Source organism: Bubalus kerabau, chromosome 13, assembly GCF_029407905.1.
Source record: "Bubalus kerabau isolate K-KA32 ecotype Philippines breed swamp buffalo chromosome 13, PCC_UOA_SB_1v2, whole genome shotgun sequence".
Lineage (NCBI taxonomy): Eukaryota > Metazoa > Chordata > Mammalia > Artiodactyla > Bovidae > Bubalus > Bubalus kerabau.
The window spans coordinates 34,909,239-34,923,226 of NC_073636.1; the positions used below are offsets into that span (position 1 = coordinate 34,909,239).

A 13,988-nucleotide genomic window follows, 5' to 3' on the forward strand; every position below is an offset into this window, starting at 1 on the left:
ATAATGAGGTGAGAGGCAGACACAGTGCTGGGGACAGTGCTTAGTACACGTGGGTATAAACAGTTTTAGAGCATTTGGGAAAATCTAGGGTAATGGGTATCGCTGATGACTCTGTATTGTCCATCACACCTACAGCAGGCTCTCCACCCAAAGGGCTTATTGCAGCATGCTTCTCTGCTCCTCCTTCCCTCGACTTTTCCATGTTTTCTCTTTGGAAGGTCTTCCGGGGTTGAACCTGTCATTTCTAGATGTGTGACCACGTTCCTTAATTTTAACTCTCTTGCTTTCCTAAGTCCCCCTCCATGACAGTAGCACTGAATGGCCTTGGTAAGAAGCAGTCATAGGAGGTGGGCAGTCGCAGTGCTGATTGGAAGAGGAGGTGGTGGGACAGTTCTGTGACGGCCCAGTGCCACACCGTCGTCGAGTGGTGGGGCCAGGAGCAGGTACAGACCCCTGACCTATGCAGTCTTGGGGGACAGGGGGCTCATATGGTCAGTGATGGAGTTTGAAGAAATCACGGGATTGATACATGAACTATTAATAAGACCAAAGTGGGGGTGGTGGTAACAACTCATATCGGGGTATGTGGTCTTTGTTCAAAACCATGGATTTGGGGTTTGTTTACTGCAGTTGATTTACAGTGTTGTTTTAGTTTCAGGTCCACAACAAAGTTATTAAGTTACACATACATTCTTTTTCAGATTCTTTTCCCTTGGACCCTGGATTTTAGAACATAAAAGCTGGTGAGTTTTTAATGTTTTTCTACCTACCTTATATATGCAGTATTTTTAAAAAGGCATTGAGCTCTTGAATTTGATACACAGCTATAGTTGAAGATAAAGAGCTTCTGTTGAATTATGACTTGAAAAAATATGTCTTCAACTCATTTTATGGGCTGAATATCTGTCTGGTTGTATGACCTTGTATTCCATCTTGCCCTGAGCTGCATTAAAAGTTACAGCAGTTAATACTGAATGGTGAAATATTGGTACAAGGTTAACATTTACAAACAAATGTTTGCAGACAGGAACTCAATGTGACCCAATCAGTTCATAGTTGTGTTTATTCTGAAGCTTTTATTTTGGATTCCTCCATCACCAAATGACATGTATAATGTTTACAACAGGTATTAGAAATAAGAGTTGTTGTTTTGTTTTTTTTTTTTTTGAAATTTCTATTATTTTAGAGTAAAATTGTAGATATTGTTCCAAACCATCGTCAAAAATTGCAGAGCAAACTTTTCTGTATATAAACTGTACATAAAACAAGGCACTATACATTTGGGGGCGATATTAAGGTCGAAAGGTGGATTCGCACAGATTCTTAAGAGCCTTTGTTCATCTTAGCACCAGAAGCAGCACTCAGAACGAGTCAGACTTCACACCAAAGGAGACGCTTCTGAACGTGGGTGAAAGTACACACAGGTGGCAGAACTAACTCAACAGAGGCAACTGCCTTTTAATATTATTTTGACACCAAAAAAAAAAAAATCTTAAAAGTGAATGAATACATATTGGTTTGTTAAATACATATTTGATTTATATGGTGTTTATATAAATATATATATATTTTAGAATCCACAAACTATCAAAATAACACTTTATAAAGAGAACTGCTTCAAAAAAATAGGCAACGCTGAGCTGGAGCGGGAGGGCGGTGCCGTGGCCGCCGCTGAGGACCTGCTGCATAAGTGCATGTAGGGCCACGGATACCTCACGAACATCACCTGCTGACGTGTGGAAAGCATGTTCCCAGAGAGTTCTCTGGAACATTTACAAAATACACAACTCCCAAACAAGCAGGAGAGCTGGTCACTTCAGGTTTTAAAAATGCAGATGAAAAAACATATTTAAAAATACCAGGCTCCCCCACTAAACCATCCATTTTCCTGGTCCATCAGTATTGAAAGTGACCACCCAGGTTCCTCCAGCATCTCATGACTCAGAACAGACCTTTCGCTTTCTTCAGGTTCACCTGCTTCCAAGCGGGCAGTGCATTGTACTCGTCTCGGGTCATGTCTAGTGCAAGCTGGGAGGAGAGAAAGGAATGCCCAGCGGCTGAGTGAACAGACCCTCCGACAAGCCACGCGCGACACTCAAATGCAGTCCCACCCAGAAGAAATGCTTACCTCGAAGTCCTCGTCGGTGAGATAGATCTCCAGCTTCAGAGGGTCAACTCCCTCAGGGAGCGGCCTGGCTAGGAGGTCGGCCAGTGGGTAAATGGTCTTACACAGTTTGGCTAAGACATCCTCCACTAGGGTGATCTGATTTGAAACTTCCGTGTCCTGGAGAAGAGGGAGCCGAGAGGGGGACCTCCATGTCTGCACATATTTCATCACATGCTGCATATATCACCTGGTCCATCCCCACCCTAGCCTGAGATGCTATCTCACCCTTCCATGGGTTTTCATATACATCAGCAAAAAAGTTTAGGGCCTATCACATGAGTGAATTATCAAGATGATGATTACATGTGAAGCTGAGACATCAGAAGCATGCAAATAATGGAATGTGCTTACAAATATATAAAAGCGATTAACCTTAAAAAGAATCACCCTCCCCTCTATACCTCAGATCCCATATCCTAATCCTCAGTAGAAAAAGAAGGTAAGAAAATCCATATAGAATGTGCTGGGGCTGAATGGAGTTTTTTTTTTTTTAACCCCCTCCAGGGGTCTACAGAAAACACAGGATGGCACTGATTGATGTCCTTGAACCTGGAGAGCTTCGAGGTGTCCTGGGTCACACATCCATTGTGCACAGAGACACCTCACCATGCCTGTTGGCTCCCAGGAAGCCTGAGACCCCACCTGTGAAGATAAAGTCCACCGGGCTCCAGAGAGCTTAGGATCAGCAGCGGAGATCAAGCAGGCCCTCTCCGTGGTCAAGCAGCAGCACACTTTCGCAGTTTGTTTAAAGTTATCCAGACCTCCTATCAAATATCCCCACGTCATCTCCCACCAAATAAAAAACTTCCTTGGGGCTGCTGTTGTGAGCAGTGTTCAAAACCCATACATTAAGAAATTCTACAGAGCTGCGGTAAGCTTCCTCTTCTCGGTGCAGCTGGAAAGGATAACATGCTGTCTAATAATGTGTTTTGGTGAATAGAGGTTATGATAAATGCCTCATGGAGATAAAGGATGGCAGGAAAGAGGAGTCGAGCCATCCTGCATCAGGACAGGCTCACACCACCTTCACTCCCTGCGTTACCTGAGCAGGTGAACTCATCACGGAGTTATTCCATGTCTCCTTGGACCCAAGGTTCAGGTCTGAGACAGAGGGTTGTTCTGTGGTGCTTTATATGGACTTAAAGAGGCAATGATCTTTAACAGGTAGAAGAGATGGCTGCTTTTATTTGTGTGTTGTCTTCAAAGTAATTAAGTTCACCTTTGCTTTTGTTTGGACCTGAGCATGGTGTGTAGAAAGTTACCCAGTTAATTTCATTGACTTCTCCTTAGGCTTCTCTTCTCCCTACGCTGATTCTGTGTAGACTGGTCAACACGTGAACAAGGAATCGCATTTTCACATGAAAACGCAGTTGGCCTTTTCTCCCCAGGGGAAGCCACCCTACAGCCTGAAAGGCAGGGAGCCCCTGGAGGGGGGAGTAGGGGTGCTCACCATCTCCGTGATCTCTGCGATGTCTTCTCTGTGCTCCCAGCTGGGGAACATGTTGGTGAAGGTCAGGGGTTCCAGGCCAGCGTGGATGAGGTAAGACTTGGGGGGCGGCTTCTTCAGGTTTTTCCCTGCGGTCACACAGAAGGCAGACATCACAGACCCGGTGTGGCCCTGAAGGCCCTGTCTTTGTCTGATTTCCCCTGAAATCTTTTGTTTGCATCTCTTGACTTCAGGCTTAAAACGTAAGTTATGAGTAGTTGACAACCCCGCCTGGAGGATGTTTACATAAGATGTTTAACTTCATGCATATAGGTATGCATACAGTTGCCTGGAAGTGATCTGACTTTAAGGTTCCTGACCCTAACAGAACCCTCCCTGGATGGGAGGAAAGACAGCCTCTCTCTGTGGTGTCTGGGGGCTCCTTTTCCTCCTCCTGGACTCACCCGTCAAATATTCCTCCGACTTCCTGACCCAGCATCAAGCTCAGTGGGAATTAACCAGCTAACGACAGCAGTTTAGAAGCGGTTTTAGCTTAAATGTTTGGTGGGAAATTTAGTTATTTTATTATGAAAGAGTTTAACACTAATCATGAGGTCTTAAAAATTCAGAAATTAATTACTGGCATCTTCATTTTATATAAAAGACCAACAGTTTCAGGTGGATGGTATAATAGAGAAGCCACGAATGGACTGCACACCTTTCTTTGCAGATGTAACACTAATAATAATGACAGAAAGGTTGCCGTCGGCCTTCCAGCCCATTTGGGGGCTCTCTCTACTCCCTGACAGGGTCCCTCAGCATGATTAACCGTGAGTGCAGGAGGGTTTTAACCAGGCTAGCCATCCCACAACTCAGCTGTTCATCTCGAGGGTGACAGGTTAATAATAGATGGCCTTATAGTATCAGGTTGGCCAAGAAGTTCATTTGGGTTTTTCCATAAGATGTTATATAAAAACCCAAAAGAACTTTTTGATCAGTCCAATAGAAGAGATATTCCCTAGTTTGTTGAAATGGGGAGGGGCAATATAAGGGGTAGTGGATTAAGCAGTATAAACCATTAGGTATAAAATCTGCTACCAGGATATTTTGTATAACATGGGGAATATAGTTGATGTTTTATAATAGCTATAAATGGAGTATAACCTTTAAACATCATGAATCATTGTATCATACACCTGTAACATATAATATTGTACATTTACTTGACTTCAATTTAAGGAGAAATCTGATTCATGTTGGCAGCTTAGAATGTATTAATTTCAAAAGTAATAAGCCTCAAAAAGTTCCAGGGGAAAAAAAAGTCGGTTTCATGGCTGACTGCAGCTTTTTTCCCAGGCTAGTGCCACCCACAGAAAGGGAGGCCTGGCCCGGGTCTCTGAGTGAGTCTGCAGAAAGCCCTCAGGGTGTCTGATGGAGGGTGCCCGCTGCTGGGGGCCTCACCCCGGCAGTACTGCAGCACTGTCTCCATGGCGCTCTTCCGGTCCGAGGCCCAGCGGATGCGCGCGGAGCCCGTGATCTTGTTCTCGATGGGCCACCAGCCTTGCCAGAGGTACACCTCGTGGTGATTGTCAACAAGGAAAAGTGCTGCGAGGGCAGAGCAGACAGTCAGGGACTCTTCCCCAAGCCTAACCGGTGCCTCCCTGCCTGCCACTATGGTCAGTGGGAGAAGCCCCTTGGCAGGTAAACTCAGGGCCACAGGGAGGGTCCCCCTGGTGACGTGGCTTTCGAGGGACAAACCAGGCAAAGCCTGAGGCAGAGCTGGCATTGACGAGGTAGGCTCTTTCCTCCTCTCCTCTCAATTCCCTGCCTCTCCCAACTCCGCAGCTGCTCTCTGGGTCCTGGCCAGGTGCCAAGATTGGGATAGATGAGACACGTGACCCCCGAGGGGCTGTCAGCACCACTGACCCCCAAGAGCATGTTAAACACTGGGGAGCACGTCGCGCTTGCCATGCCCATGCTTGACCTGCTAAGCAGGCCATCTGAGTCCACGGTTCCTTTAGGGAGGAATGGGCCTGCGGAGATGCTCTTCTCTCCAGCAAACCATTAGCCTGACCCTTCTTTGACGTCGCCAAGGCCTCTCGCACCCCCTGGCTCAGCTCACCAGTCTTTCCCTGGCTCTCATTCTGGGTTCTGTGACAACCACACGACTGAAAAGCCCAGTGGAGGCTGAAGACCCAACCTGAGCCTTAGGATGAAGAGGTGGGTGGCAGCCTTTTCTAAGACACTAGCTAATATTTCCCCAGTATGACCATGTGTACCAGGCAAGCTTTTCAGGTGGCGACGGGGTGGCCAGGGTCCGTGAGGTTCCTGATGCCACTCCAGGATCTTGTAATGTGAGAGCGGAGACGCCCCAAGGCTGGGACAGCTGACCTCAGATACGACTGTCTCTGCAGCCCAGTCCCTGGTGACTGTCCCAACCACAACAACAGCACAGAGGCTCTGTCTTGTGGTGGAGGTCATGTGGAAACAGCCCTGACCTTGGGATCAGGAGGCACAGGAGAGAGCCTTGGCCCTGCTCTGCAGCCTGGAATTGTAGACACCACTCTGGGGTTCACCCCAAAGATGCTCCCAACCCCTGCTCCTACTACTCTGGCAAGGTTCCCTTGCAGCTGGGGGTTTCAGGGAAAGCTTTTGCTTTACCCAATAAAAGGGAGAGACTTGGCTATCATTGCAGTGTCCCCCACTCTTCTTTTTTTTTCTCTTTTGAACAGAAACATGATGGCTGGAGCAAGGGCAGCCATATGAGAACATGAATCAAGAAGATGGAGGGAAAGCTGAGAGAACAGCAGAGACTGATGCCTGACATAGTTGCACTCAACCTATTCTTAACTGATGAGTTTGGGTGAATTGAGTATCCGAGGGTCAGTTTTTTATACTATAATATGTGATTGATGTCATCTTCCTTTGGTTGGGGGGAGGTATGAGGATTACATGAGCGATAATATAAGAAAGTGTACTTGGCAGATAAAAACTGCTTACTAGATGCAAAGTAAAAAGACTTCTTAGAAGGTGAGCCTTCTGCTGGCTCAGCACGACTCCCCCCCTTCTGTGGGCCGTACCTGGCTGTGGGGCGCTGTATAGGTCTTCCTGCAGGAAGGGCATAGAGTTGACCACAGAGGGGTCTCGGGCGGGATACATGAACTCTGTGGCTGAGAAGTCACCAGAGGAGCTGCTGAGGATGAACAGGCGGGGTGTGAAGTTAAAATTTCCAGGATCTTTGAAAGAAAAGAGAACAAAAAGCTAAAGACAAATAAATTCCAGGTGGACTGGAGAATTAATGTAAGACATGAAATGATCAAAGCATGAGTGTAAAAAGGGGTACAGTTCATCTGAACTTGGAGGTGGGCAAGGCCTTTTTAATCATAACTGCATAAGAAGTAATTCAAGAAGAGATTTATGCATTAACAACATAAAAATGAAAAATTACACTGCATTAGAAAGCACCCTCAACCAAACAAAATGAAAAGGCAAGTGACAGAATGGGAAATATGGAAACCTGTTCATATCTTTAGCAGTATATAAAGAAATGTAATAATAATAAATATCTAAAAATGTGCTAAAGGCACAAATAAAATATTCACCCAAACAGAAGTATATGTGGCTAACAAATACATACAGACAGCATTTAACAGTACTTCTAATTTAAAACATTAAGTTATAACAGTGTTTAGATCATAATTTCTACCATCAGTGAGGAAAAGTAATAAACCAAGCATGTGACTGTGCTGTGAAATGTACACATTTGTAAACTGCTGGTGAGGTGGGCTACAATCAATGGTAAGAATGGAATTTGGTGCCAGTGTTCTGGGGACACTTGCAGATGTTACTGTAAGACTTTATAATAACTTCACCACAGTTGTTCCAGGTATAGGAATTTACCTTAACTAGAAACAAATGCAGATAATTCTTTAGAAAACTATTCACAACTTTAGAGAAAAATTTGAAACAACTCAGTTCTCCAGCTATTAAGTAGAGAGTGGCAATATATACTCATAAAATACCTGCAGCCATAACTCTATAAATATTAACATAGGCTTTGGGAAATGGTTCATCATAAATTTTTTCAATAGATACATTGGAAAAATCTTTTGGAGATTTGTGACAACTTGAAAAACCTGCAGACAAATTGCATAGCCTAGAAATACTGAAAAAAGTAATAAAATTTAGGTATGTCATGAATGCATCAGATCTATGTAGATACCTACCTTTACATAGGCATAAGGTGAGTGATATTTAATGTAAGATTAATAATGTGTTGGTTTTCTTACTTTTCTATAACTTTTTTCAAAGAATTACTATGCAGTCTGCATGTCTCTTGTAACTGGAGAAGCTGTGTATCAGTTATCTTTAGGGGTAGGTGATTTTTATAAAAATGTAACAGTGCTTTCAATAGTTTATTATGACTCTTGTGACTGAAAGGCTGCATGCCATAAAAACGTTACAACCATTCATTAGTGTATCAGCTGGGGTGCTGAGAAGCAGCTGTATCAGTGACACTAGGCAATATAAAGTAATCATATTGTTGCTTTTTTTGTTATCAGTGCCTGAATCATTCATTATATTGGGTTGGCCAAAGAGTTCATTCAAGATTTTCATAACACATGGAAAAACCTAAACAAACTTTTTGTCCAACCCAATATCTGTAAATAAATACAAATTTGTTTCACAATATCTTTTAATTTTTGATGTCTAGTATTAGTAATACATATAACATCTAGAGTATTTTGTATCCACTAAGACAATATTGATGTAGGTACTGACAAATGATTCATCTCATAAACAGAAATTTATAGTATCCTATAGTAAATGTAATTTCCATCCCTTATAATTTTCATTACATTCACTTTTTTGTAAGAATTATATAATTACATACAACCTACAGACTAGGTGTTAACTCTGTGTTCTTGGTAAGGCTTTCAGTCAACAGTTGGGTATGAGTAGTGAAGTTTGGGGGGAGTGACAGGTTATATGTAGGGACTTCCCTGGTGGTCCAGGGGTTAAGACTCTGCCTTGCAATGCAGGGGACACAGTTGGGGAACCAAGATCCCACAGGCCATGAGGGCTTAAGCCCTGACATAGCCAAATAACAAGTTATATATGGATTTTCAACTGTGTGTGTGGGGGAGGGTGGGGGGGTGGAGCTTAGCCCCTAACCTCTATGTTGTTCAAGGATCAACTATATTTTAAGAACTTCTGGAAAAGTTTGTAAAATTCAAGAGGCAGTACAGTGTGGTCACAAGGACATCCCACTGTTGTCCAACCTGGGCTGAGATGGTTAAGCTCCCAGGCCTCAGCTTCCCTGCTGGTGAACCAGGGCAGCTTCTAGGTTGGGCTGTGAGCATGGGGTGAGGGAACATGTAGCCGGTGGTTAGCCAGGGCCTAGCTCAGCCTAAACTGCTTAGTAATTGCTTGTCTTATGTTGTTCTGTATGTATGTCAACCTGTAAATTTTGTGTATTCAAAGACAAGACCGACCCACTCTCATTTAAACCCCAGTTTCCCAGGACAACTTCCCAGGTGGCTCAGTGGTAAAGAACCCGCCTGCCAGTGCAGGAACCATGGGTTTGATCTCTGGGCTGGGAAGATCCCCTGGAGGAGGAAACAGCACCCACTCAAGTATTCTTGCCTGGAAAAACCCCCTGACAGAGGGTTGCAAAGAGTCAGACGCCACTTGGTGACTAAACCACCACTATTTCTCTGCACCCTGGGCACTGGCTAAACCAAAAACACCTCATCCCAGAGGCTCACGCTGTGCCCATCTGGTTTCCTGGAATGCTTCTCCCTCCTTCCCTTCTCTGCAAGTCACGGCTACACATCCAAGGCTCCAGGAAGTGCCCTGTCCTTTTTGGAGCCCTGTGTGACACTTCCTGGCAGAAGCATTCTCTATGAACAACTCTACCCTGACACACACAGTATCTACATGGCATCATAACTAGTGATAAATGTTATTTAGTCTTCTTGGGTTGTTGGCCCGAGAAGACCCCGCCTTGGACTCCTCGTGTGTTGTGTGGAGCACATGTGCATAAATATTTACATACTGAGGAAGCTGGTGCTCGGAGGTGCCGGCTCTAGGCTTACCTTGAAGCATGCAGTCGTAGGCTTTCCGGTCTCTCCTCCCCAGAGCGTCCCAGAACCCCAGGGGCTCCGAGCCTTCATCACACTCATGAATTGTCACTTTGCTGCTACTGTGCAGCCCGGCCTCTAGGGGACATCTGCATGGAGAGAGGCCAATAGTTTTTATCAGGCCCAGAACTGTGGGCAGGACAAAATTATTCCAGACTACATCTACAGATTGGCTCAGCATCTTTCCTGCTTTCCAGCTAAAACGATCCTTATAATGAATGACAGCCCGCTCTGTAGTATATGAGTGGGTTCTCACCTGGGGCTGTCGAGTGTGCTGTCTCTGGGTCGTGGGCACCTGCCTGGAAGAGGAAGGGAGCCCAGTATCCATTGCGCCTGCCCTGGGGACTCTGGTAATGCACTTGGGCGGCTGTCTCCCAGACACCCTTGTCCCCGGAGGAGGGGGCACCTGACAGTCTGACACAGTGGGTGTGTCCCAGCTCTCTTTAGCTGAGTGTTTGCAAACCTTCCACACCTCTGACAAAACCAGCTCTGATCCCCTAAATGATGTTTGAAATTTGTTCTCTTTTAAATAACCAAGGACCCAGGCTGATAATTCGAGAGCCGAATCACACCTCTGAAGGGGTCTTCTGCCTTTTACGGAAGCAGGTAAATCCTCAGAAAGTGGGGACAGCCCTCAAGGGGAGGTTTGGGCTGAACGTGTGTCATGAACTTGGACCTTCAGGGCCCCTGACCTCGTGGGGACCTCCCCACACGGAGTCATGCTGGACATATGGGGGCATCCACGGGGCTCTTGGGATCCTCAGCCTGTACCCTGGAGGCCCTCGCTCAGGGAGAGGTGCTCACACACACGGCACTCACTGGTCCTTGATTTTATTGGCTGCAGTCCGTCCGACCTCCTTCGTGTGGGCCTGGGCTTTGCATCCGTGCCACAGGTAGATGAGGGCTTTGTGGACGTTGAGGACGACCATGGACGTCCTAGACCTGAGGCTGCTGCAGTGACAGGCCACCTCCAGCAAGTTCCCCTCCACAGGCACCTCTCCGCGCACACAGTACAGCCGCCACTCGCCTGCAGGGGGCGCCAGTGGCACAGTTAGGAGGCGACCGAGCAGGGAGGGGACCCTGCCAGGCAGCCCAAGCCCCACTCCTTCCTGTGTCTGGAGGGGCAGGTGGAGGCGAGGCCGGTTTCTAACTCAGGCCCAGAAAACAAACCTTTGTGGACTCAGAAACAGGTTGCCAAAAGTTCACAATGCAGAAAAACCAGTTTCACAAAATTTATAAAGACCTAGGTAAGTTGTAACCAGGCACATTTTAAGAAGCTTGAAAGCTGTGATGATTTTTTTAAGATGTTGCTCAACAGAAATCTCATAATTTAAAAGATAAAGTCACTGATTTTTTTTCCCTCCAGGATCCAGTTTAAGGTCAACTTGTGGCCTTGTGCATGCAAAGCTGGATTCTGAAGGCAACTCCACAGAAGGAGGGGGAGGGGTGTGGGCGCCCCATAAAGCTGATTTATAAGGCAAACTTATAAATTTGCCTTCAGCTACATGAAGAGAGACTTACTCCAAACCGCCACCCCTGTAAAAATACCTTCCCCGAAGGAAAAACAGAAGCGAATTCCAGGAGTGAGAGTGACTCACTCTGTGTGTTTTCTTCCTCCTCCTCCCGTCTCCCGGAGTGGACCACCATCCCCCCCTGGAAGCACTGCAGGAAACAGGGGGGCTCCTTGCCCTGCAGGACCTGGACCTTCCGATTGAAACACATGACAGAGTGATAAGTCACGGGCCCGGTGCTGCGGTCATACAGCTAACACATGCCCACGTAGAAAATCTGAGAAATATTGAGAAGGACAAATAAAAGCCAGTGATAATACCGTGATTTATAGAGAACACTATTACAGTTCTAGAGTACAGCTTTCCTATCATACAAAGTATTTTTCAGGTGTATATTTTTCCAAGTAGGATTGCTGTTTTATGTTGCTTTTATACCTTGATTTTCTTCACCTAGTGTTTTTCTATCATCACATGTCCTTTACAGCATGAATTCTGATATTCTGCAGTAGGGATATAATGTGATTAATTTAAACATGTTTCTAATAAAACGTCTCAGCAGTGAGAATGACCAGCCACTGACTCAGTGTTTCTGGGGAAAAGAACTCTTTTGCAGCCTCTCATCCCCTCAGAGGCCTGTCACCCAGGGCACCTCAGTCACTGCATCTGTTAACCCATCAGCGTGAGATGCAACATAGTAACAGGAACCGAGGCTTGAGTCAGCTGACTCACTCTGCCAAAGACATTTTCCCTTAAACAGGAAACTGTTGAACAGAGCCTGGCAGTTGGGCAGCATTGAAAGGCAGGAAGTGTTTCTCACTATAAGTTATCAACCTCAGGACCTACTGTGCATCAGTAAGGGCCATTTTGTGCGAGTGGTTTCTGTTTCTTCAGTGATTTTTCACCCATTGGATTGAAAGAAAATGAAATGCTCCAATTGGATTAAGACTCAAAACCCTAAGGATGATTTCCAAGGTATGATAAAACATTTGTTTATGGCCTCTACCCGCCCCCCCCCAAAAAAAGCAGTTGAAATGATCCACTATGAGGAATAAATTAGCTTTCAGAGACGAACAGCTATTATGTGGAAAATAATAGTCCACAGTAAAAAAAAATGCATTAAATACTTTTAGGGAAGAGGGTTGGTTCTTAGGAACCTGAAGGCTGAGTGCTTGTGGATCTGTTTCTGGAGAAAATACCTCTGCTCTCTTTCCTGATGTTTTTCTTCCAAGACAGTAAAAGGATGCTAAGATCTCCAAAACGCCAGAATCAACTCTTAATTACCCATAATAAAGGAAGGGACCCAAGGTTAGATAATCCAAACGTTAAAAAGGAATGCTTTCAAAACCTTTGACTTTGGGCAGTGGTACCTGCCAGGCATCACACAGGCTCTGGGGTTATGGGGTGGGTAAGACCAGGATAGACACAGTTTCTTTCATGCTTAGAGAGGAAGACAGAGAATAAGTAAACAGTGACCGTCCTTTTATGTTGGGGTAAGTGCTGTGGAAAAATAAAGCAAAGGGACAGAGAAGGTGGAAAAAGCATGAGGAGGTGACATCCAGACAGAAACCCAGGGGAGTGCCAGGCCAGGGAGATCCCTGCAAAAGCCCTGCAGTGGGCAGAAAGGGGGAGCCATAACAAGATGGGAGTGGCCTGAACAGGCGTACAGATGAGCGAGGTTGGAGGGTGCAGGACTGACACCCGCAGACCCTTAGATGGTGGTCTGGGTGTAACGGAGAACAGAGGTCTGGGTGTGACGGAGAACAGAGGGCAGGGCATGATCCGAAGGGTCCTAGGAAAATCACCCAGTGTGCCATGGGGGATGCAGGCCATGGGAAGACTCAGTCTTTACATGTGTCTCTGATATTTCCTGAGGATGGATTTGTGTAAGTGGAATAACTGATCAAAGTGTGTGAGCACTTTAAGGTTCTTAAGCCAAAGCTGCCTTTCAGGGTGGCTGTTTCAATTTACACTTTGCAGCAGAGACAGGCACGGGCACCCATCCTCCTGAATCCTCACCAGCCCTGAATCCATTCTTTTAAAACACTTGTGCCATTTTAGGAGTGGAAAGTGGCATCTTTGTCCTATTTACAATTCCTTGATGATCAGTTAAGTGAAACCTTAACGCTTATGGGCTCTTTAAACTTAATTTTGTAGATTTGTTATTTGCAGATAAACTTTGCTGCTGCTGCTGCTAAGTCGCTTCAGTTGTGTCCGACTCTGTGCGACCCCATAGACGGCAGCCCACCAGGCTCCTCCATCCCTGGGATTCTCCAGGCAAGAACACTGGAGTGGGTTGCCATTTAAGGCCATATTATAAGAGGTCTGCCTTCCTGGCCAGGGAGGTGATGAAAGAGGAGACGGAGCCTGAAATACAGAGAAGCCGGATCAAGACTAAGGAGGCTTTGGACAATGCTGTCCTTTGTTCATTAGAATCAGGTCCTTAGGGAAACAAGCCAGGCACCCTCCTTTCCCTTGTTTGCGGCACATCTGCCTCCAGGACTTACCTGGGCCCCCCTTTCCTCGTCCAGCTCCACTGTCATCAGAGCTGATGTGCCCTTCTCACTCACGGTCGACTGGCGGCCTTGCCAGAAGAAGTAGACACATTTCTCTTTGCCAGCCACCCTGACCGAGTGCTCCCCCTTCTGCCGGCTTCCCACTGCAAACACAAAGAAGAGCAGAGTGTGGGGTGGGCAGGGGATAAACCGCAAGAAGAGCCAGTGTGCAGCTCAGGCCTCCAGACT

At 46.0% G+C, this 13,988-nt stretch overlaps 1 protein-coding gene across 1 annotated transcript in view; it reads right to left on the reverse strand.

Moving 5' to 3' along the window:
- Positions 1-1,046: 1,046 nt before the first annotated feature.
- Positions 1,047-13,988, reverse strand: part of SVIL (supervillin) — a 252,596-nt gene continuing 239,654 nt past the window's right edge. The window contains 9 exon segments of the mRNA XM_055544002.1: positions 1,047-2,028; positions 2,129-2,284; positions 3,618-3,742; positions 5,055-5,198; positions 6,674-6,829; positions 9,692-9,825; positions 10,556-10,763; positions 11,335-11,440; positions 13,752-13,903. Of these exon segments, the coding sequence (XP_055399977.1) occupies positions 1,942-2,028; positions 2,129-2,284; positions 3,618-3,742; positions 5,055-5,198; positions 6,674-6,829; positions 9,692-9,825; positions 10,556-10,763; positions 11,335-11,440; positions 13,752-13,903 (1,268 nt within the window). The 3' untranslated portion in view covers positions 1,047-1,941.